General features: G+C 62.5%; 2 protein-coding genes across 12 annotated transcripts in view; both read left to right on the top strand.

Annotated features, from left to right (window-relative positions):
• The first annotated feature begins 293 nt into the window (after positions 1–293).
• Positions 294–3,462, top strand: KISS1R (KISS1 receptor). 2 transcript variants are annotated; one of them, XM_037018025.2, is made up of 5 exons: positions 294–728; positions 1,364–1,614; positions 2,087–2,222; positions 2,498–2,730; positions 2,870–3,462. In XM_037018025.2, exons 1-5 carry the CDS (start codon positions 515–517, stop codon positions 3,329–3,331), a joined length of 1,296 nt encoding a protein of 431 aa, XP_036873920.2. In that variant the 5' UTR covers positions 294–514; the 3' UTR covers positions 3,332–3,462. The 2 variants fall into 2 exon arrangements, with proteins under 2 accessions (XP_036873920.2, XP_017513383.3); XM_017657894.3 differs by having other exon boundaries at positions 328–728; positions 1,490–1,614.
• A 561-nt stretch (positions 3,463–4,023) lies between these two features.
• Positions 4,024–21,006, top strand: part of ARID3A (AT-rich interaction domain 3A) — a 33,663-nt gene continuing 16,680 nt past the window's right edge. The window contains exons 1-6 of one of the 10 annotated variants that reach the window (XM_073220720.1): positions 4,024–4,206; positions 5,379–5,510; positions 5,945–6,556; positions 6,707–6,792; positions 13,027–13,684; positions 14,456–14,765. In XM_073220720.1, coding sequence (XP_073076821.1) covers positions 13,296–13,684; positions 14,456–14,765 — 699 coding nt within the window. In that variant the 5' untranslated portion in view covers positions 4,024–4,206; positions 5,379–5,510; positions 5,945–6,556; positions 6,707–6,792; positions 13,027–13,295. Of the gene's footprint in view, positions 4,207–5,378; positions 6,561–6,706; positions 6,793–9,541; positions 9,720–9,748; positions 9,770–9,793; positions 9,872–9,962; positions 9,988–12,041; positions 12,446–13,026; positions 13,685–14,455; positions 14,766–21,006 lie in introns of those variants that run through there. The other 9 variants (XM_017657878.3, XM_017657881.3, XM_073220718.1 and 6 more) reach the window with 9 other exon arrangements.

The following is a 21,006-nucleotide window of genomic DNA, read 5'->3' as shown; positions in this document are numbered from 1 at the left end:
CCTGCCCTGAACCTTCCATGGCTCCCCAGTGTCCTGGGACAAACCCTGGCAGTAATGTCCAGGGCCTCACCGCCAGCCTGGGTCCACCCACGTGGAGCCCCAGCGATTTGGAAGGTCAAAGCCATTGCGGCTAACGAGCCACATTCCCTGTCCCCATGCCTTGTCCTGCCTGGAAGCCTGTACCCGCGCAGGGTCCACAGCGCCTCCACGCAAACTACCCCTGCCCGCTCCGCCCCCAGCCCCCTCACCCCGCCCTCGTGTGCTCCCGCCCGGACGGGGCAGGGGGCGGAGGAACCGGGAGATAAGGTTGCAGTGGCGGGTGAATGCGGGGCGCGCAGGCAGAGGGAGTGGCGAGCGGCGGCAGGCGAGGCGGGAAGGCGGGGATAACGGGGGCGCGGGCATAAATGCGCAGCAGCTGCGGCGGGAGCAGAGGCGGGCGGCGGAGAGGAGGATCCCCGCGGCGATCGCGGGGCGCAAACCTGGAGGGCGGCCGGGAAGAGAGGGCGGCGAAGCCATGCCCGCGGTGTCCACGTCCGCGCCCAATGCGTCCTGGTGGGCGCCGTCCAACGCCTCGGACGACCAGGCCCCTGCGCCGCGGCCAGTGGACGCCTGGCTGGTGCCGCTGTTCTTCGCCGCGCTGATGCTGCTCGGCCTGGCCGGGAACTCACTGGTCATCTTCGTCGTCTGCCGTCACAAGCAGATGCGGACGGTCACCAACTTTTACATAGGTGAGCGCCTCCGGGGGGTGGGGGGGCACCCGAGAGGCGGCGGGGCCGGGCCTTTCCGGGGTGGGGATGTCTCCCCTGCAGGCCCCGGAGAGGAGGATCCCCGCCGCGATCGCGGGGCACAAACCTGGAGGGCGGCCGGGAAGAGAGGGCGGCGAAGCCCTCTGTCCCTGTGCCTTAGGGTAGAGCCCGCACACTCCGGCGTTGGAGGGCGCAAGGCGGGCCGGGGCAGTCAACAGAGGGGCTGGAAAGCTCGGCCAGTCCCCTTAAGGAAGGTGTCTGATTAAAACGTGGTTCTCATAACACGGTGTCCGATGAACGGAAGGAGTAGGGGTTGGGGCTGCTGGGCCCGCGGGTTCCCAGTTTTCGACCTCTGCCCCAGGGGCCTGGTTTGCACACCAGCGTGATGAGTGGCCCACCCGGAGCAGGTGAGCGCTCGGTGTTCCGGATTCTGGTGGCTGGTGGGCTAGCGCCACTGTTTCCAGCTGCAGACAAAACGACTGAAGCTCAGAAAGAAGGGGCGTGCTCCGGTTCTGCCAGCCGTACAGGGGTGAGCAGGGGCCCACAGACTTTGGCTACGAGGCCCTTGCGGAAAGGATGTTTGAATGTAAAAGGGTGCCCCATTTTCTCTGGCCGAGGATGTCGGAGGCCTTCCCGAGCAATCCTGCTGGTCACTTGGACGAAGGCAAGGGCCGGGGGCGCTATGTGGCTGCGGCCGGTGCGCCCCCCACCCGCAACCAGAGCCCACGATCTTCCGCCTGCAGCCAACCTGGCGGCCACAGACGTGACCTTCCTGCTGTGCTGCGTGCCCTTCACGGCCCTGCTCTACCCGCTGCCCGCCTGGGTGCTGGGAGACTTCATGTGCAAGTTCGTGAACTACATTCAGCAGGTGCGCGGGCAGGGAAAGGGGCAGGGGAGTCAGGGGAGGAGTGTGGGTGTGGGCGGGCTGGGCGTGGGGCTGAGCACCCGCAGAGGGGAGAGGAACCCGGGGCGGGAGGAATATTCGGCCCATGCGGAGGGATATGGAGTGGGGCTCGTTGTCACCGGGTTGGCAAAGGGACAGCGATGCGGGCCTGCGTCTTCTTGCCCCTTCTGTCCCGTGGTCCTAGGATGACTCTGCCTCTGGCTGTCATGGGGTCTCAGCGGATTCCCAATGGTCCCCTCAAACCCCATCGTTCTGGGCTTCCTTTTGGTATCGCATCTCCTGCCCTTCCAACTTGTGGCCCCCGGAGAACCTCCAAAGGACACTTCCCGTGCATGACTGAGTGGTTGGACATGCTGGGGGACCTGCAGGGTGGGCTCAGACAGGACAGGACCCAGACCCGGCAGGGGGCCACACCCCCCTCTCCCGGCCCTCCCAGGTCTCGGTGCAGGCCACGTGTGCCACCCTGACTGCCATGAGCGTGGACCGCTGGTACGTGACGGTGTTTCCGCTGCGCGCCCTGCACCGCCGCACACCCCGCCTGGCGCTGGCCATCAGCCTCAGCATCTGGGTGGGTGAGTGCAGCGCGGGGGGCCGCACAGGTTGCAGGGAGGACAAATCATTGTGACCTGCCCACACTCCCTGCCCTCCAGGTCTGGGTAGTGAGTGCGTCTGGGAAATGAGTACAATAGCTATGTCTGCAGGGAGTGGCTGAGCTCACGCAGCGGGCTACCCGCACCTAGGAAGCGCTCAGTGTCCGCTGCCCGGGGAAGCATCTGGGGAGACCAGGGCTCAGGCCCCCTGTCCCCTGGTCCACCGGGCAAGGTCCTCAGCCCAGCCCGTTCTGCAGGCTCGGCGGCCGTGTCGGCACCGGTGTTGGTCCTACACCGTCTCACGCCGGGGCCGCGCACCTACTGCAGCGAGGCCTTTCCCAGCCGCGCCCTGGAGCGCGCGTTCGCCCTCTACAACCTGCTGGCACTCTACCTGCTGCCGCTGGTCGCCACCTGTGTCTGCTACGGGGCCATGCTGCGCCACTTGGGCCGCGCTGCCGTGCGCCCTGGGCCCGCGGACAGCGCCCGGCAGGTGCGCGGCTACGCGGCGAGGGGAGGTACACCGCGCATCTGGAGGAGTGCCGGGGGACGGGGGCGCAGCGGGGGCACCGAGGGGTTTTCCCGGCGGCCCAGAACCTTTCCGCCGACCACTGCCCTCCCGCTTCCCCCAGGGACAGTTGCTGGCCGAGCGAGCGGGCGCGGTGCGGGCCAGAGTCTCGCGGCTGGTGGCGGCCGTGGTGTTGCTCTTCGCCGCCTGCTGGGGCCCCATCCAGCTGTTCCTGGTGCTGCAGGCGCTGGGCCCGGCGGGCGCCTGGCATCCGCGCAGCTACGCCGCTTACGCGCTCAAGATCTGGGCGCACTGCATGTCCTACAGCAACTCCGCACTGAACCCGCTGCTCTACGCGTTCCTGGGCTCGAATTTCCGTCAGGCCTTCCGCCGCGTCTGTCCGTGCGCTCTCGGGGAACCCCGCCGCCTGCCCGGCCGTGCTGGACCCTCGGGCCCCGCCGCCTCCCACGCGGAGCTGCTCCGCCTGGCAGCCCGCCCGGTCCCGACCAGGACGCCCAGACTCGGGAGCAGTGGCGCTGCGGCGCGCAGGCTGTGTGTCCCGAGGGAACTCGCCTGCCCTCTCTGAGCAGAGTCTGGGGGGTCCAGAAGGGTCCCTCTGGCACAGGAGCTGCTTGGACAGCCACTGCTGTTATTGTGGCTGATTTCTTTCTTTTGTCCAAGATAATCATAGTGAAAATGTGTTTTCCTCTTGCAATGTCTGGTACAAATTTGCTTTGATGTCCACTGCTACTGACATTGTAATGATTATTTCTGTATTTCCCAAAATTTAAGATGCTTTGAGGCTGGCACTCTGGAACTTTGTGGAAAGCAGCAATAAAAGTTTTCACATAGGGCCTCGTGATGGACGGTAGCATTGTTCAGATTCATCCCGTTTTCAGACATAATTAACCTGTGAACACAGTGTGCATCTTAAAATTGGTGAAATAAGGTTTATGCTCGCCACCGGGTAAGTGCCCAGAGTCCTGGCTGGAAAGATCGTGGATGTCACAGAATAGGTGCGTCCTCTGTAGAGCCACAGAGCTGTCCTCAGCAGAAGCAAGCCCCCTGCAACATAAGGAGTCACAAGAGACACATATGTGGTCATTCCTGTGACTAAATACGTATTTCCCAGGTATATTCTGTCTTCATCCACAGTTCCTGAAAACACTGCAGAGTCTTAAAGGTGAAACAGGTGTCTTGTCATGTTAATGAGAGACTTTGGACCTCGACCCAAGGGCAGGGGCTGGAGGTTGAATCAGCCAGTGGCCAATAATTTAGTCAGTCATGACTGTGCAATGAAGGCCTCACAAAACCCCTGAGAAGAGCTTAGACTTCTCCTGGATCCTGCTTCTTTTTCGGAGAGAGCTCTACGCTTGGGGAGCCAGAACGCCTCCACGTGCCCAGAGCCAGGCCCCCAGCTCCACGAAGACAGAAGCTCCTTTACTTGGGACCTCGCCCTGTGTGAGTTCCATGAGCCGCTCTAGCACATTAATCGAACCTAAGGGGGAGGTTGTAGGAGCCTCCAATCTGTAGGCACAGGGAACTAACTGCCTGGGGCTTGTGACTGGCATCTGGAGTTGAGGGGAGAAGGCGGTCTTATAGGACAGAGTCCTTAACCTGGGGATCTGGGGCGCCTCTGGGCAGACAGCATCAGAGCCAAGTTCAGTTCTCCGACACGCTGCTGGTGTGTGAGAATTGCTTGGTGTTTAGTGTGGGGGAAAACCTCCCCCCACACACATACACACATTGGAATCAGGTCTGGGAACCCAAAAGGAGTCATAATACTGTTATTCTGCTGCATAACATTACTGTTGCATATATATAAGAACGTAAAGACCCCAATACCCCCCCAAAAAAAACGGAGTCCTAGAACAGCATGAGTTTGCTGCTATTACTTATGATTCTAGGGGGTGACTGTGCTCAGCCAGAGGGTCCCTTTGACCCATGTGGCATTGGCCAAAGTGACTTGCCTAGCAGCTGTGCCAGGGGGGTCTCCCTGCTCTCTTGGCTGGTCGAACACCCCTACAAGTGCCTGCCAGGGGTCCAGGGCGGTGCAGCCTCACCCATATCCATGCAGGCTGCTCATTTCTCAGTCCCATACTGGGCTGGACATGAGGGTTAAAGTCTCCCCTTTGCCCACAGGCCCTGCCCACCTCCCGCCTGCCCCCTCCTCACTGCAAACTCACAGTCTCTCTGTGGCTTCTTGAACTTCTGCCATCCCGCTGGCCTCTGGGCCCTTGAACATGCATTGTTCTGTTTTTCCCAGTGTACAACAAATCGCAGATCAGCTGCCCCCTGCTCTGGAAGCCCTCCCAGACCCCTCCAGGCTGGGTCAGGCTCCTCTTCTGGGCCCAGTGCTGTCCCCATCACAGCTCTGATGTTCTCTGCTGGGTGCCTGTCTAACTTGGTCCCCAACAGGTCCCCAGGGCCCAGTGCACAGTAGGGCTGAACAAATACTTGTGGAATGAATAACCAAGTGTGTGGTGGGGATTACAGGAGGAGGTGTGGGCAGAGGGAGGGGCATGATTTCTGCATGAGAAACAGATTTAAAAAGTTAAAGAACACTTGGGCCTCTGTCTCAGAGAGATGAAAACCTATTCACACTCACATATGTACTCATACATTCATGGCAGCTTTGATGCGAAAGTCAAATACCGGAACCAACCCAGATGTCCTGCAAACTGTGGTCCATCCACACCATGAGGTGCAGCTCAACAGTGGCACATGCCACACGCTGGTGGCTCTCTTTCCTGGACATTTACTGAGTAAGGACGCAGTCCCCAAGGTTCCATGATGGGTGATTCCATCTATAGAATGTCCTGGAGATGGGAAACTTGTGGGAATGGAGAACAGGTTAGTGGCTGCCGGGGTGAGGGGCCTGTGGATGTACCCATTCCATCCTGAATCGGGGAAGTCCAAATAAGGGGTGGATTGTGCCAATTAGATATCCTGATTGCAATTCCATACTAGAGTTTTGCAACATGTTACTCTCAGAGGAAGCCTCATGATGGGGCTGCATTAGAATCTGTGATTATCTCAAAGGAAAAATTTTTTAAAAAGAAGTTTAGGGTTGGAAAGGGACATCTAGGAGGAGGAACTATGTCGATACCCAGGACATCTATCAAAACCCTTCATTTACCCCATGTCTGTTCAGCTGGGTACTGTTCACAGAGCCCCTTCTGTCTGTCCGGCTCTGCAGAGGGCTGGGACACAGCGACGGCAAGGCCCCCACCCGCACCTTTCTGGAGCCCCTGTTTAGTTGGCGACATGCAAAGTGACAGCAGTGAAAAGGCTTATGGAGGAAATACATGTGCCCGTGGTAACAGAGAACCTGAGGTTGGTGAGTGAGTCCAGGAAGGCCTCCTGGAGGTGGTGAGTTGAAGAAATATGAACTGTGCTTGGAGATGGGGTAAGAGTAAGCCAGATGGGGGACACAGCCAGTGCAAAGGCCCTGAGGCTGGGTACGTCTGGTGGATTTGAGGAATAGCTAGGGGGGCTTTTGGGCTGGAAGAGGGTGAAGTGGGGAGATGAGAAGAAGTGGACACAGACAGGTAGTGGGGAACTTTTCAAACAGGGGGAATGAGTTGTCCTTTCCTGAGGTAGCCTGATGGGAGCCAATGGGAGGCTTCTAAGCAGGCAGGGACATGGTCCAAGGTATGTGGAGATATTTTTCAATTTATTGCTTAATTACTATAACTATTTCTTCTATCTTTTGGGCTGGCAGGATCGGGCATATGCCAATATAGCCAATCTGGAATGGAGAGGAGATGGCCCCAGGGCCACGGCATGGGGATAAACCGCGGGGATTTGGGTGGGTAAGGAGAGGGGTTAATTTCAATTTCTGAAACAATGAAAACATTTTTAGTATAAGTATGTCCCGTGCAGTATTAAGGTGATACTTTAAATTATTCGTTATTTATCTGAAATTAAAATTTAACTGCAAGTCCTGTGTGTTATTTAGCAACTCTACCGTGCGCTGTTCAAATGGAGCTACGGAGGAGAAAATCTCTCCGCGGGCCTCAGTTTCCCCGGCTGCCCCGTTTCCAGGTGAGACTGCGTCACCTAGCGGTGTCTGCGGGAGCCACGGCGCGGGGACGCCGGCTCCGCCCCGGCGAAGCCCCGCCCCGGAAAAGCCCCGCCCCGGCGAAGCCCCGCCCCGGCGAAGCCCCGCAGGTGCCCAGAAGGTGGCGCGCGCCACCCGCGCAAGCTCCTTGTTCTCCCTCCGTCGACCCCGCAAAGGACCCCCCCAGCGTCTAAATGTTGTCGGTCCTGCGTACCCCAACCCGGGTCCCCCGTGGCAAAATGGGTCAAGAGGCTCGGGATAAATTTCCCTGGTCGGGACCTTCCGGAAAAAAAACTTTATTTTACAGCTGTTGGTATAAAGACAAATATAACTTAGGCTGGATTCCTTATTATATATTCCATATTAGTATATTCCCTTTTTCCTTCTTATTCGAAAAGTAAGTTACATTTTCGGGAATCTCACATCTGTGTGGATTGCTCTTACCTGCGTAAATTTTATCTTCTCCTGTCCAAAAAAAAATCACATTTTCACGGACTCTGGCACAGGGACAAGGTAACCTGGAGGCCAGGTGTGGGTGAAAACAGCACACAGAAGGTGCGGGACTGGGGATTCCTGCCCAGCACCCACTCCGGGCTGTTTTTTGTTGTTGTTTTTTTTTGAGATAGAGATGGTGAATTGTTCAATGTTCCCGCACATCCTATAAACAAACACCAAAAATCCTGTGGGATGAGGGAGGAACACATGAACTCATTCATCCAACCAACATTTATTGAGCACCTACTGTATGCTAAGCAGCAAAGGTTAAATACAGCTGTTTCGAACTAGGAGCACCTGGATGAAGGGTGACTAGATGGAGTGGTGGGGGCACAGCTGAGCCTGGGTGCTCAGGGAGACGCCTTCCCAGGAGATGAGGGTCCAGAGTCAGCAGCCAGGGGCAGCCTGGGAAGGCTGCTGCAGGCCTGGGGAATGGCAGGTGCAAAGGCCCAGAGGCAGGAATCCGTTTGAGGAGGAAATGTGGGGAGGTGGGCAGTTTGGGATCTGGTGAGCCTGTGAGGTTGCCCCCCACTCAGTGGAGAGCAGGCTGAGTAGCTGTCGGAGGGGCTGAGTGAGGATCAGGCTGGATTTCGGGGGGGATGAGCAAAACCCACAGGGGCCCCACAAATAGTCTGGCCTGGATACCTTATAGGTCTGGGGTCTCTGTACTCTTTTCCCAGCTTGAGAAAAGGGGACCAGAGAGGGGTCTGCACTAACCTAAAATCACACTCGGAGGACCCAGTTGGAACCTGGGCCTGCCGCCCACCACCAGTGGAGACAGTTAGTCTGTGTATCAATTCCCTGCTCCCTCCCTGGGCTAAAAATAGGACCCCCCTCATTGGCAGCTGGGAATCCTGTGGCCCCTCACCCTCCAGGGCCAGGCACCTCTGGGGAAGTTGCATCCTGCTATGTATGCATAACAGCTTCCCTCTGGGAAATGGGGTGGGGGCAGCGCCCTCCTGTGCTTCCAGGTTACCCCCACTCTGCCCTCTTCCCTTTGAGCAGAGGGAAACCTAATCCTCAAAGTTACTGTATGAGGAATGAATGAATATTGGCTCATTGTACATGGGGGAAACTGAGGCACAGAGAGGCCCACGTTGCACTCTTGGGTGCACCCAGGTGGGGCAGGGGGTGCACTCTGATTTTGGCTCCTTGTTAGGGAGGAGGCTATCCTACAGGTTAGAGACTGACCTGGGGCCTGGTTCTTTACCGGCCGCTTCTCTTCCCAGCTCACCTGGGTCTCCCAGCAACTCGGTCCTCAGGCAGTGTCTCCGCCCTTCCTTGGGGGGCGGTGGCAGGCAGCTGGGCTGGGTGTTAACAGCCTAAGGGTGAAGGGCTCCAGCCACCTGCTGCTCTTAGGCTACACGTAGCCCTGGGGCTGGAAGGCTGGGTTCCTGCAAAGGGCAGGCAGGACTCCTGCCCAGGGTGGGGACAGCACCCCTGTACCCATCCCCCGGGTTTGGGAATCCCCCGGAGGGAGCAGGCCTGCGATCTGGGGGCCGTGTGCTATGCCAGGAGAGGCCCCTGAAATGACAGCAGTGCTCTGTGCCTCAGGGATGGGAAGGGGGCCCGCACAGAATCCCCCAATCAGGGACCCAAGCCCCACTGGAGCTGGAGCCTGGGCCCTTGCTGTGGAACTTTCTATTAAACTATTTTCACCAAGTAGATAGTTTGGTCTCTGCCCCTGCGGGGTGGAAGGGGTTCAGGTTTACGGGAGCAATGACACGGGGCAGGGGTCGTCACGATTTCGCGGGGAGCTCTCCCTTCCCGGGGGCCCAGTCCGACCCCGACACCGCGGCTTTGCTGGGCCGCGCCCTCCCCCTGGCAGCCGTGCCCTCCCTAGGACCCCGCCCCGCCGCGCAGCCCGGGTCGGGGCCGGGGCTCCCTGCGACTCCGCATAGGGTCTCTCCAACCCCCATTTCTCGGAGGTGGACATCGGGGCTCCGCCGGGAGGGGGAGGAGGAAGAGGGGAGGAGGTCACCCGCGCCTATGGGGCAGGGGTGAAACTCCGAGCCCGGTAGGCCCATCCCAGGCGCCCCGTAATACGGACAGGGGATCCCCGCGGCCCGCTGGGGCGGAGGCCCAGCGCCCTCCCCTCCCCTTCGGGCGCTCCCTGCCCCGCCCGCGCCCCGGGCGCCCTGTGCGCTCTGGGCCGCGGCGCGCACTTTGCCCACCGTCCCTAGACAGGGGGCGGGGCGTCCCGCGCCGCGGTTCCCCTTCCCTTTTATTATTTATTATCATTTAAAGGGGCCGCAGCCTGAAATTTTCCGTCCACTCTGTCCCCCTCCCCAGCACCCCTGGGCGGGCGGCGCGTCGCCGGACCGAGTGCAGGGGACAAGGGGGCATCCGGACAGGGAGAGGGGGCCCCGCGAGACCCCTCCCGCGTCCTGGGCCGCGGCGCTGAATCACCGGCGAGGTATTTGCATCTGAGAGCGATTTGTCACCCGGTGATTTGTCTGCGGGGCGGTGAGCGCGCGGCGGGGGGAGGGGCGGGCGGGGAGGCCGCGCGGGGAGACTTTGCCAATCGGGTCGGGTGGGGGTGTAGACGCGGACGCGGCCGGCGGCGCGGTGAGTCGGCGCGCGGCGCAAACCGGCGGCGCGGAGCCAGCGGCGCGCAGGTCGCGGCCGGGCGGGAGGCCAGGCGCGCGGGGCGGGCGCGGGGCGACCCCCAGCCGGCCCGCGCGGTGAGCGGGCGCGGGCTGGCCTCTGCAGCCGCTGGCCCCGCTCCGGGTGGGCGCAGCGCGCCCGCGAAGCCACACTGGGGGGATCCCCGAAGTTGGGCAGGGATGTGGGTGGCCGTCCACGCCGGGGAGGGCGGCTCCAGTGGGTCGGACTTAGCGCGCTTCTCTCTGCGCCCCCCTTTGGAGACCTCCGCCCGTACCGTGCTGCGCAGGGGCTGCCGGGGTCTCGAGCGCTCCCCCCCACCCTCAGCGGAAGGAAATGGTCTCGCGGGGGGCTGCGCTTCGGCTTCTGATTTCATTTTTTCTCCCCGGAATCGGCTGTTGCATTCCGGACCCCCGAGGGGCGTGGGAGCGCCGGATGGGGAGCGCAGTTACCCGCGACCCTCCCAGGCCTGGATGGTTTATTTATAAAGCGTCGGCTCCGGGGCAGAAGGGGCCCCGGAGGGGACGGCACGGTCCCCGCGCCTTGGCGGGGGGCAGCCCCGGGGAGAGCCCCCGTCCCGTGGCCCCGACACAAAAGCGGGCGCAGGAAGCGCGGGTCGCCCGCGTTGGTCAATCCCAACGCTCGGCGCCCAAGCGGGCGGCGGGTTTGTCAAGAACCTTCCGTTTTTAGTCGCCGGCCGGAGGGGTTGCCCCCCCCACTACCCATGCAAATCGGCCGCTTTCCAAGAAGCCCTTGAATCCGGATTGGGGGTTTTGTCGTCCTATTTCTCTCCTCTCCGGTATTTCTCTTCTCACTTCCTCCCGGCCGCCCCCTCCCGAGTGCCCTGGCCCCCTCCCCAGCTTTCTGCCCCTCTGCCCCTCCCCTGTGTGAAGTGAGGGGCCCCTTTCGCCACCCGCGGGCCCCAGCCTTGCACAACTCTTTAAATAACCGTGTTTTGCAAGGCCCCGGCCGAGCTGGTGACCTCTCTCCGGGAGGCATGGGGGAGGGTGTGGCCCCATCTCTCCCGCCCCCGAGTCAGGTCCCAACGACCACCCAGCACCACCCACCCCCGTGCCTGCCTGGGAATGCTTCTCCCGGTTGTTGTCATAAAGTGGGGTAGGGGCGAGGACAAAGGGCCCTTAGAGGGAGGGGTCTACAGGGGGTGCATGTGGCCAACCTACGGTTAATGGCGGCTGTGGGGACCCAGGCCCGACCCCCGGGGGGCCCTGGGGTCCCTACCTGCCCCTTTCTCCCTCCCCAACGTGAAAGACTGCCCTGCTCCCCTCCCCCACCCGGCGACCCGGAAGGGTCATTAAACCCGGCAGGCCTGGGAGAGGGGGGTAACTGGGGGAGTGGCTTCCTCTGGCCTCTTCCTTCTGCCCCCCAAAGAAGGGGGGCGTTGCCTGGAGCGTTTCCGTGGGGAGGGGGGACTTCTTGAAGTTGTCAAAGGTGGGGGAGGGGCAGTGGACCAGACTAGACAGTGGGTGAGAAATGTGCCCTCAGCACTTCTTGGGGCCGGTGGGGGGTGACCGCCAGTCCCTGGGGCAGGGGGTGGTGGGCCAAGTGCTATTTTGCTGTTGGGAAGGACAGGCTGTGTGGCCACTGTCCAGCAGTGTGGCCTCTGAGAGGGTCTTTGTGCCCTGGGACCCCTGCCCCTCTTGGATACCGAGGTCCTTTTGGGGACATGCACCTCCCCGCTTTCCCACAGGGGCCTCCCCGGCCCCCCACTGCGTTTTACCCATCCAGCTGGAAGCCCTGGGGGGTCTGGGTAAAGGGCAGCTGGCCTGAGGGGAAGGCACGGCCGCCAGGCTCCCTGTGGCTCTGCCGGGGGGGCCCTCCCTGACAGGAGGCTCGGGGGCCTACATTGCACCCCCTGGGTGGGGTCACCAGAGGGTTTGGGAGGATGGCCAGCTGCCAGGAGCCTCTGCCCACTTCCCCTCCAGTATGTGGGCCTGGTCTACCCAGGAGCCACTTAGGAAGCTTTGGGGGTTCATCTGTGCTATTGGCGGGGCCTTCTGAAGCCTGCCACCCCCACTGTCCCCATGATGTGCCATCTGGAGTGTCACCGCCGGGCTTGTTGGGTTCTGCCCGGGCTGTTTTATGGGCGGCCTGGGCGGGTGGGGGTGTGGCCCGGGCCTGGGTGGGGGGCTGGGGTGTGACCGTGTCCTCCTGTCCTGGTGGGCCCAGCTGTGCCAGGTTCGGGGACGTCCCTGCCTGAAACCCAGCCGAGGCCCCTGGCAGTTAAGGTTGGCAGTGGTCCACAGGGACCCCAAGCTGGGATCCGGACTCTGGCCCTGCTTGGGGTCCCAAAGGGCAGGGGAACTCCCCTACAGAGAGCCTGGCAGGACGGGGTGGGAGGCTCTGACATCATCCAGACCCAGTTCAACCCTTTGCAAACCATGGCCTTGCACCAGGACACCTCGGGGCCCTGGGTTTTCTCATCCCTAAAATGGGGGCCTTCCAGGGCCTCAGTTCCTAACCGACATGGTGCTTGCTGCGTACCCGCCTTTACTGTCATCTTGGCCTGAGCACAGAGAGGTGCGTGCTATTAGGGCACTGTTTTGCAGATGGGGAAACTGAGGCCCAGAGATGATGAGGGCCTGAGTGGGGAAGGGTCAGCTCAGGGCCCACATGCAGAAAACTCTCAGTTGGAATCACTAGCTCTGTTGGCCTCGGGAAAGATGCCCCAGCCCCTTGGGCCCTGCTGCACCAGCATGGGAGTGAGCCGCGCCTGGAATTCAGAACCAGAACCCACAGCCCACCTGCATGCTGGTGCCTGGCAGCCAGCTGTAGCCAATCAGAGGCCAGGGATGCCCACCCTCTTGCTCCCATTGTGAAGCAATAATCCAAGGTTCTCTGGGCCAGATGAGTGGAGGCTGCCTAGAGACCCTCAGGTGTCTTGGAGTGCAGTGCGGGCTGACCCTGTTTCCCAGCCCGCTGGCAGGCAGAGTGGTTGGGGAGAAGAGAGCTCCTCCGCCTCCAGGAAGGCCTCCCAGTTTGCTCCCTGATGGGAATGCATGGGAGGGATTTTCCCAGATGCTTCTGCGGCCTAAGCTCAGTGAGGAGAACGGGGGCCAAGGAGCTGAGGTGTGGTCTGAAGGTCTGTCTTGCCCCCCAAGGTTTCTGCAAACGTGTGAATGAGCCAGATGTCAACCGCTGCCCCCAGGCCCCCGGTGTGAGGAGGCGCCGCCCGCCTGCCAGCACTGCCGCTGGCATGCTCCACCAGCCCTTGGCCTGAGCCCGGCGGCCCCGGCCCCCGCCCCCCGCCACCCTGCACTGCCCCGGCTCCCCCGCAGCCCCCACACTGCAGTGCGGCCGGGCCCCCTCCCCACAGGGGCCGCCCCCGCCGCCTGTGCCTGGTGCCCGGGGCGGCCCGGCCCGTAGGGCCATGAAACTGCAGGCTGTGATGGAGACGCTCCTTCAGCGGCAGCAGCGGGCTCGCCAGGAGCTGGAGGCCCGGCAGCCACAGCCACCGCCTCCTGAGCCCCCAGCTGGCCCTCCGGCCCGCACCAGGACCACTCCAGACGAGGACAGAGAGAGTGCCCGGATGCAGAGGGCGCAGATGGCTGCACTGGCTGCCATGCGGGCTGCTGCCGCGGGCCTCAGACATGCCCCCAGCCCCAGCGGCTCTGAGGATGGGCCTCCAGGCTCTGAGGATGAGGACACGGCCGAGGAGGGGGCACCGGGCTCGCCACCCACAACCTGCCGGGGCAGGGAGGCACCGGGTCACGCCCCAGGCGACGGGCCCCTTGAGGATGTGGGCTCCGACGACGGCCTGTGAGTTGGGGTCCATGGGCTGTACGTGAGCAAGAGTTTATTAAGCACTTGCTGTGTGCCGGGCAGCACTAGGGCCTGGGGTGCAGCCATAAAGGCAAAACAGAACACCTGCTCTCCTGCTCTCGCCTCCAAGGGCCGTGCCATTCCTTAGAAGTTTCTGGGGGACGGTGGACATGTTTTCCACTTCACACAGTGTATGTGTGACCACAAGTGGCTGTTGAGCCCTTGAGATGCGGCCACTGCGGCCGGGCATGAGTTTGTAGCCTTATTGCATCTCATTTCAAGTGGCACGAGCCGCCCGTGGCCCAGGCAGGGCCTGCACGGAGTGGACAGTGGTTGGCTCACAGACATGGTCCACCCAGGTCCCATGCTGGCCCTGAGCTGGCGACACCCCAGTGGGGTCTTATGGGGAAGATATTTAACAAGTGAAGCAGCAGGGAGGTGGTGGTTGTGACTGTGGGCTGCCCAAGAAGGGTGGCTAGGGCTGGGGTCAGCTTCCAAGAATGGTGAGCAAAGGCCCCCAGGGAGGGCGGTTGAGGGGAGCCGGGAACAGAATATCTGGTGTAGGGAACAGCGCATGCAAAGACCCTGAGGCAGGAACCGGCTCGGTGTTTTCAAGGCCTGACAAGGAAGCCTGCGTGGGGAGGGGAGTGGAAGTCAGGGTCAGCAGGCAGGCAGGGCCCGGGGTTTATGGGGAGGGGGCTGCTGCAGTGGCCGGCCTAACGGAGAGCAGGCCCTTCTCCCCTGACCTGTGCCCCCTGCCTGCCCCAGGAAGCCAAAGTGGGAGGAGGAGGAGGAGCTGGACGAAGAGCTGGGGGACGAAGAGGACGAAGAGGAGGATGGGGACTACGAGGACGAGGAGGGGCTGGGGCCCCCGGGCACGGCGGGCCTGGGGCCCGCAGCCTTCTTCTCCCGCAAAGCGCAGCCGCTCCAGACCTTCCGCAGCGACGGGCCACGCTCGCAGGGTGGCCAGGAGCGCCCAGGGGCTGGCCCAGCCCACCCGGGAGGGGCCACCCACGTGGCACCCCCGCTGCAGCCGCCTGACCACGGGGACTGGACATACGAGGAGCAGTTCAAGCAGGTGGGCTGTGCGCCGAGACGGGGCCGCCAAGGCTGGGGGTGCTGCTGGGGTCCTGCCGACCTGCCCGCGATAGCCAGGGCCCGACCTGTGCACGCCTGGTGCTGAGCAGGGCATTGGTGTTCCGGTGGACGCCACAACCAAGACTGCGTCCCGTGGGTGGGGTGGGCAGGCTGGCCACTAAACGCTCAGGGACCCAGGGCAGCGGGGAGGCGTGGGGGCTCCGTGGTGTCTGCACCAGAGAGAACAAGGGAGTGTCTGGGCAGAGGGGCAGGCTGACCCAGGCTCTGGGTTGTGGGTGAGGCCCAGCGGGCACAGAGGTGGGGCTTGGGGATGCAGGTCAGAGGTCTTGTCAGTTGATGTGGAGTCCGGTTTGTGGAGGCTGTGGTGTTTGGCTTGAGCCAGGGGTGGCCACAGTGGCGTGGCCTGCCAGCAGCTCCCTGGGGCTCCGGAGGGCGGGGAGGAAGCCGAGTCCTGGTGCCCCCCCCCCCTACCCAGGGCGGCCAGGCAGAGGAAGTGACCAGGCGGGGGATCCTTTGAAGTCAGGCCCTGCTGGGCTGGGCAGATGGAAGCCAGATGGTGGCCAGGGCGGCTGGCCTGGCTCGCATTCCAGCCCGGGGCAGCTGGGCCCTGCCCAGACCACCTCCAGGAGTGGCCTGAGGGGGGGGCCTCATCTTAGGGACCCAGAGCAGTGGGGTTCACCTCCCAGCCCGAAGTGGCCCCTTGGGGGCTTGAGTTCAGGTGGGCCAACAAATCACAGATAAAGTAAAAAACTGGAAATGGGGAGCAGGCCAGGGGCCACGATGAGTAAAGGCAGGGGGCCTGGTCAGGGCAGAGGCCGGGGCCCGGGCGGGGGGCTTCAGGAGTGGAGGGAGGATCCCCTGCTCGTCCTCGGGGCTGCTGGGTGGGCCTAAGGGCCTGAGGGACATGCCCCACACACAGCCCCTTCTGCCAGAGGCTCTCCCCTGCCCGAGCTTTGTGACGGATCCATGGCCCACTTTGCAGGCAGGCATTGTGGAGAGGGTCTTGAGCACATGTATTCACTAAAAATTTGCTGCCTGCCCTCAACCAGCTCTCTGGGAGGCCCAGGCTGGGGGTGGCTGGAGCCGGACAGACCCCTTCAGCCTCAAGGGTCATGGCCAGGCCCAGAGGAAGGGGCAAGGCCATGTGGCCCTTGTGGGGTCAGAGGTCAACAGGACCCCATGCCCAGCAGCCCAGCCCCCAGGGCCCAATGCTGATGGGAGGGGGCGTTTTTGGGTGGCCAGGACCGACAGGGACGAGGGGTCAGATGTCCCTGACCCAAAGCCCTCTTGGCATGTCAGGAACAAAGGGCTGAGGAAGCCATTGTCCCTCTTGTCTGAGATGCAATGGTGATGTGGCAGGGATGCCCAGGGTTGTGTCATGGGTGGAAAAACTGAGGCTAGCCACCCAGCGTCACACAGCCAGTGACATATGTCCAGTGGGCACCTCCTAGGTCACAGGGTGGAGAAAGCCCGGTGGCTAGGAAATGGGTAGAAGCGGCGGGGTACTGAGGCTGGCCCGGAGTCCTAGCTGAGGGGGCAGGGAAGACTCTTGGGGCGTCGCGCTGGGTCCGGCCTTGTAGGAGTGCTCAGGCTCCCACGCAGGGCATGGCATGTCCGGCAGAGGCAGCAGGCTGTGCAAAGGCCCTGAGGCAGGCCGAGCTTGGCTCCCAGGCGGAGGCCAGAGCTGGCCGGGTCCTGCAGGGCATGGGAGTAGAGTCTGAGACAGCAGGGCTGAGGGAGTCTGTGGGTTGGTAGGGATTTTACTCCCGCCCACTTGGCAGGTCCAGCTGCTGGCGCTGCCCTCCTCCCAGCTGGCCAGGCACCTGGACAGCCAGTGTCAACAGTGGCCTGGCTCAGCTGGCCCAGCAGACGTCGGGGCCTGTGTTGACTCTGGCGCCTGCCCCACCGCCTTCCTGGCACGTGGCGGCCCAGCCGGCCATCCGCCTACTTGGCACCATCCCTGCCTCTTCCCTCTTCCTCCCCAGTCTTGGCAGGGCCCAGGGCTGACTTCCCCCTGCAAACCCTTGACAGTGTGAAATTCTGCCACGGACCACGGGCTGGGGGTGGCCAGGCTGGGGGGTGGGGCTGGGAGCTTGGGCTCACAGCCACGGAGTATTTCCTTGAAAACCTGGAGCCTTGCAGTTGTGGGCCAGGGCCACGCCCAGGTGGAGGCGCCAGAGCCACTGCCCAAGGGTCGGATGGGCCATGGGCAGCAATTAGGATCTCAGCCTCTTGGCTTGGATGAGGCATCCTGGTGGCATTCTGGTGGCTTCCTGTCATCGACGTGGCTGTGTCTGAGTTCTAGAAAGTGCCACTGTGGGACCTTAGCCCAAAGTAAGGGGTTGAGGCAGTCAGGTGTCCCAGTGCTGAGGCCCAGCATGTTAGCCGGGGGAGCACTGTGTGGCTAGGGTCCCTCCATGTGCAGCATACGTCAGGCCTCTGTTCCTCATGGCTGCATGGTATTCCGTGTGTGGATGGACACACATGCATGGTTTTGCATGGACATGTCTTCAGTCTCCTCTGCTGCCTGTGCAGGAGTGGGGTGCCGGGTCAGACGGCAGTTCTGTGCTTAACTCTGAGGACCCCTGCACTGCTTTCCACGGCAGCTGCCCTATTGCTCAGGATCCCAGCAGTGCCCAGGAGCCCGACAGCTCTTGGGACCGTGATTTTGATGCCAGCCACCCTGGTGCAGTGGCCTGGTGTCTCACTGTGGCTTTAATTCCCCTGCTTTCCAAGGGATAGCCATTCACCTTGTAACTCGTATGGAGCCCAGAGATGTAGACGATTCTAGCAGATGTTTGTCGCCTGACGATGCGTAGGCAGCAGATTGAACGCCTCGCGTACCCTCACTTGATCCCACGGCAAGGTCAGGGGGATCCGCAAGCATCCTGTTGTGCAGACAGGGAGACTGAGGCACACAGGAGTCACAAGGGGGAGGTGTGTAAGAGCTGCGAGCTCCCACGTTTCTGCTCAGTACGTCTGTCCAATCAGATCTCTGAGCTCTGAGTTCTTTCCGGGGCTGCACAGAGTGTCCTGTGGGGCCGACACGAACACCCTGGTTTGTTCTCCTGTTTCCCTGTTGTAAGCAGTACCGCAGTGGACATGTCTGGGCTCATGAGAGTTGCTTGCAGCACTGTGGGGTGGGGGTTGTGGGAGCAGGAATTGCTCTGGGACGAGGTGGCTGTTTTCTTCATCCTGCCCACGGAGGCTGGGGGGAGCCAGAGCTGGACATAGGTGCTCCTGTGGGGCGAGGGCTGGGCTGGAGGAATGGGGTTGAGGGGAAGGTTGTCCAGAGGAATGGGCTTTGGATCTGGGGCTTTGTAGGGTATGTAAGAGTCTGCCAGATGGCCAGAATGGTAGGGTCTGTATCTTGGAACAGTGTGGCCAGAACATAAAGTGGGAGCGGGAGGGGAAGAGGTGGGCACGGCATTGGGGCAAACTAAAGAGGGGCACCTTGACAGGGTCTGGAGCTGTGGGGAGAGGGGGATGCCGGGAAGAACTTCTGGGTCCATGATTCAGGCAGGAAGAGGGGGCTTGCGCTGCAACAGGACCTGAAGGCCAGGCGGGAGCACGAGGACTTTCTGGGGCAGTGGGTGTCCAGAGCAGGGCTCAGAGGGCATCCACCGTGCCGAGCCCAGCGGTGTGTGTCTCGTGAGCTTGAGACAGAGCGGGCCGGGGCCAGGCCCCTGGGTCCCATGGGCCAGCTCTGGCGGCCGGGTGTCTTCCTGGGGTGCCAGAGCCCTGGGCCGTGTGCTCGGGGGTGGGGAGGGATGTCAGGGAGCCCCTCAGGATCCTGGCTGTCCTCAACGGGACAGCGCCTGCCTCATCAAAACTGCTGTGGCTGCTGGCGCGGAGCCAGCTGGTCCGTGGCGGGCACGGGGCGGGTGCTCGCCTGTCAGCCCTGGCACTGTGCCCCCACCCGTGCCAGCCCCAGGAGCCGCGCTGACTCAGCCGGAAAGAACCTTATCTGGCCCCTGCGCAGCCACCCAGTCACCACTGCGGGGTCACGGCCACCACAGCCTGGCCTCATTGCCGCCGCCCGCTCCCCACCCCGGTGGCGCTGCCAAGCGCCCAGCCCACCCCACGCTTTCTAATAACACACGCGGCCGCTGGAGGGAGTGGTGCCTGGCGGGCAGTGTCCGCATGCGGCGCGCAGCCGGGGATGGGCCACGTGGGGTCCAGCCTGCTGATGTGGACGTGTGAGTGTGCATGTGGGCGTGGGGATGTGGAGGCGGGCACCCGGTCCCTGCCTCCCGTGGCTCTGCACAGGTCAAGCTCAGCAGAGCCAGCACTGGAGCTCTGGGGGCGTTTGGGACTCTGCGTGTGTCTAGCCCACGCGCGTGCAGGCACCGTGGTTTGTGCGTGTCCCTGCACACGTTCTGGGGCCCCGCGTTTGTGTGTGTCTGTCAGCCTGGGCGCGTGTCTGGCATGGCTGCGCATGTCTTCACGCATGCCCCATGACATGTCCTTGTCATGTGTGCATGTGTTGGTGCGCACGTCCTGGGGTCTGGATGGGCCTGTGGGCGGCTGGGCCCATGTGTCCAGAGTGTGTTGGCCCTGCCGCTTTGATGTTCCTCGTGTCCACGTGTGACAGGTGACCATTCTGTGTCTGTTGTGTCTGCACGCAGCTGTGCATGGGGGGTCTGCAGGCATGCATGTGTGGACATGCGTGTGCATGGCTGGGCTCTGGTGTGGGCCTGTGCGTGAGGCTTGCTTACCTACCACTGCCCCCGCTGGGCTCCCCTTGCCCCGTGAAGCATGATGTTACAACGGGGGCCCATTAACCATTAGCCAGAAAGTCACGCCATCTGGTCAGTGTTGGAATCGGCAGACTGGGCACAGGGCAGGGCCGCCTGCCTGTGTTGGCTCCACATGGCATTGCTGACTGGCCCCCAGGGGCCCAGGCAGGGAAAGGCCCCACCACTGTGTGATCTGGGGCAGGACGCACGTTTTCTGACCCAGAGGTGCCATTGCGGATGCCAGGCAGGGCTCACGCAGTCTTGCCTCGGTTTCCCCACCTAACATAAAGCCCTCCGGGCACCCTGAGCTTCCTGATCTCCAGAGCCAGGGCCACCCACGGAGCGGGCATCCACCTGGCTGCTTGACGCTGCCCAGCAGCCCATTTAAGACATTGTCGCCCCATGGGGTCACACTCCAGCCTGGGACAGGGAGCAGCTGGGGTGCAGGGCCAGTGGGTGGGCACGTGCGGGGGGCGGGGCGAAGACCGCCCCTTCTCTGCTTGCTGGCTGAGCGCAGCCAGAGGACAATTGGGGGTCACAGGGTTAAACGGTAACCAATCTGCCTATTGAAGGCCGAGCGCAGGACGCGGCCTCGCCCTCAGGTCAGGGCAGACGGGGGGTCTCGTGGGGCCAAGGGCTGGGGGGCAGGGAGGGCACAGAGTCAGCACCGCCCACTGCCCCTGCAGACCCCGTGCCTGGCAGCCTCTGGGACACACTGCCTCCTCCCAGATGAAAGAGGGACAAATGAATGCCCATGTTCTAGGAAGAAACCTGTTAGGGGCGAACAGCGCCCCCTGCAGACTCACACACCCGGAAGGTCAGAAAGGAGGCCTGTTAGGAAATAGGTCTTTGCAGGTGTCACTGGTTGGGGGGGTCACGCTGATGCTGGGTGGTCCTAACACCAGACAATCACGTTAGGTGGTCATTAGGCAAGGCACACGGACAGCAGAGACAGAGAGAGGCTGTTGAGGACAGGGGCCTGGCCCAGGAGACAAGCCCAGGGCACCCGGGCCCAGGAGCTGGGAGGGGAGGACCCTCCCCAGAACCCCCACACCGTGGTTTTGGGTGTTTGGCCCCGCAGCCGTGAGCGAGTGAATCCCTGACCTTGGCCGCCTGTCTGTTGCTTGCTTTGGGTGCCCGGCGGCACAGAGCGTGGGACCCCAACCAGCTGGCTGCACACCCACCTTCGGGGGTTTCCAGGACTGGGGGACACTGATGGTCCTGGCCAATGGGTTACGGGGCAGGGCTGGGGTAGAAAGGCCCTGGGCGAGTGTGTCAGAGCCTGGGCCCTCCGTAGCACGTATTGAGCACCTGCTGTGTGCCAGCCTCACTCTGGGCACACATGTGGGCAGATGGCCAGGGGTGGCTGCCCTCATGGCAGTGTGGTGCAGGGAGCTGGGCAGGCACGGCGGGCAAGGGCGGGCCGTCTGGGCCATTATCTGCAGGGAGCAAGGGTGTGTCTGTGTTTGTGTGTCTGTGTCT

The sequence above is a fragment of the Manis javanica genome, chromosome 13 (genome assembly GCF_040802235.1).
Source record: "Manis javanica isolate MJ-LG chromosome 13, MJ_LKY, whole genome shotgun sequence".
In the NCBI taxonomy this organism is placed as follows: Eukaryota; Metazoa; Chordata; class Mammalia; order Pholidota; family Manidae; genus Manis; species Manis javanica.
Note: the sequence above shows the minus strand (reverse complement) of the source record. Positions and strands in the feature narration are given on the sequence as shown.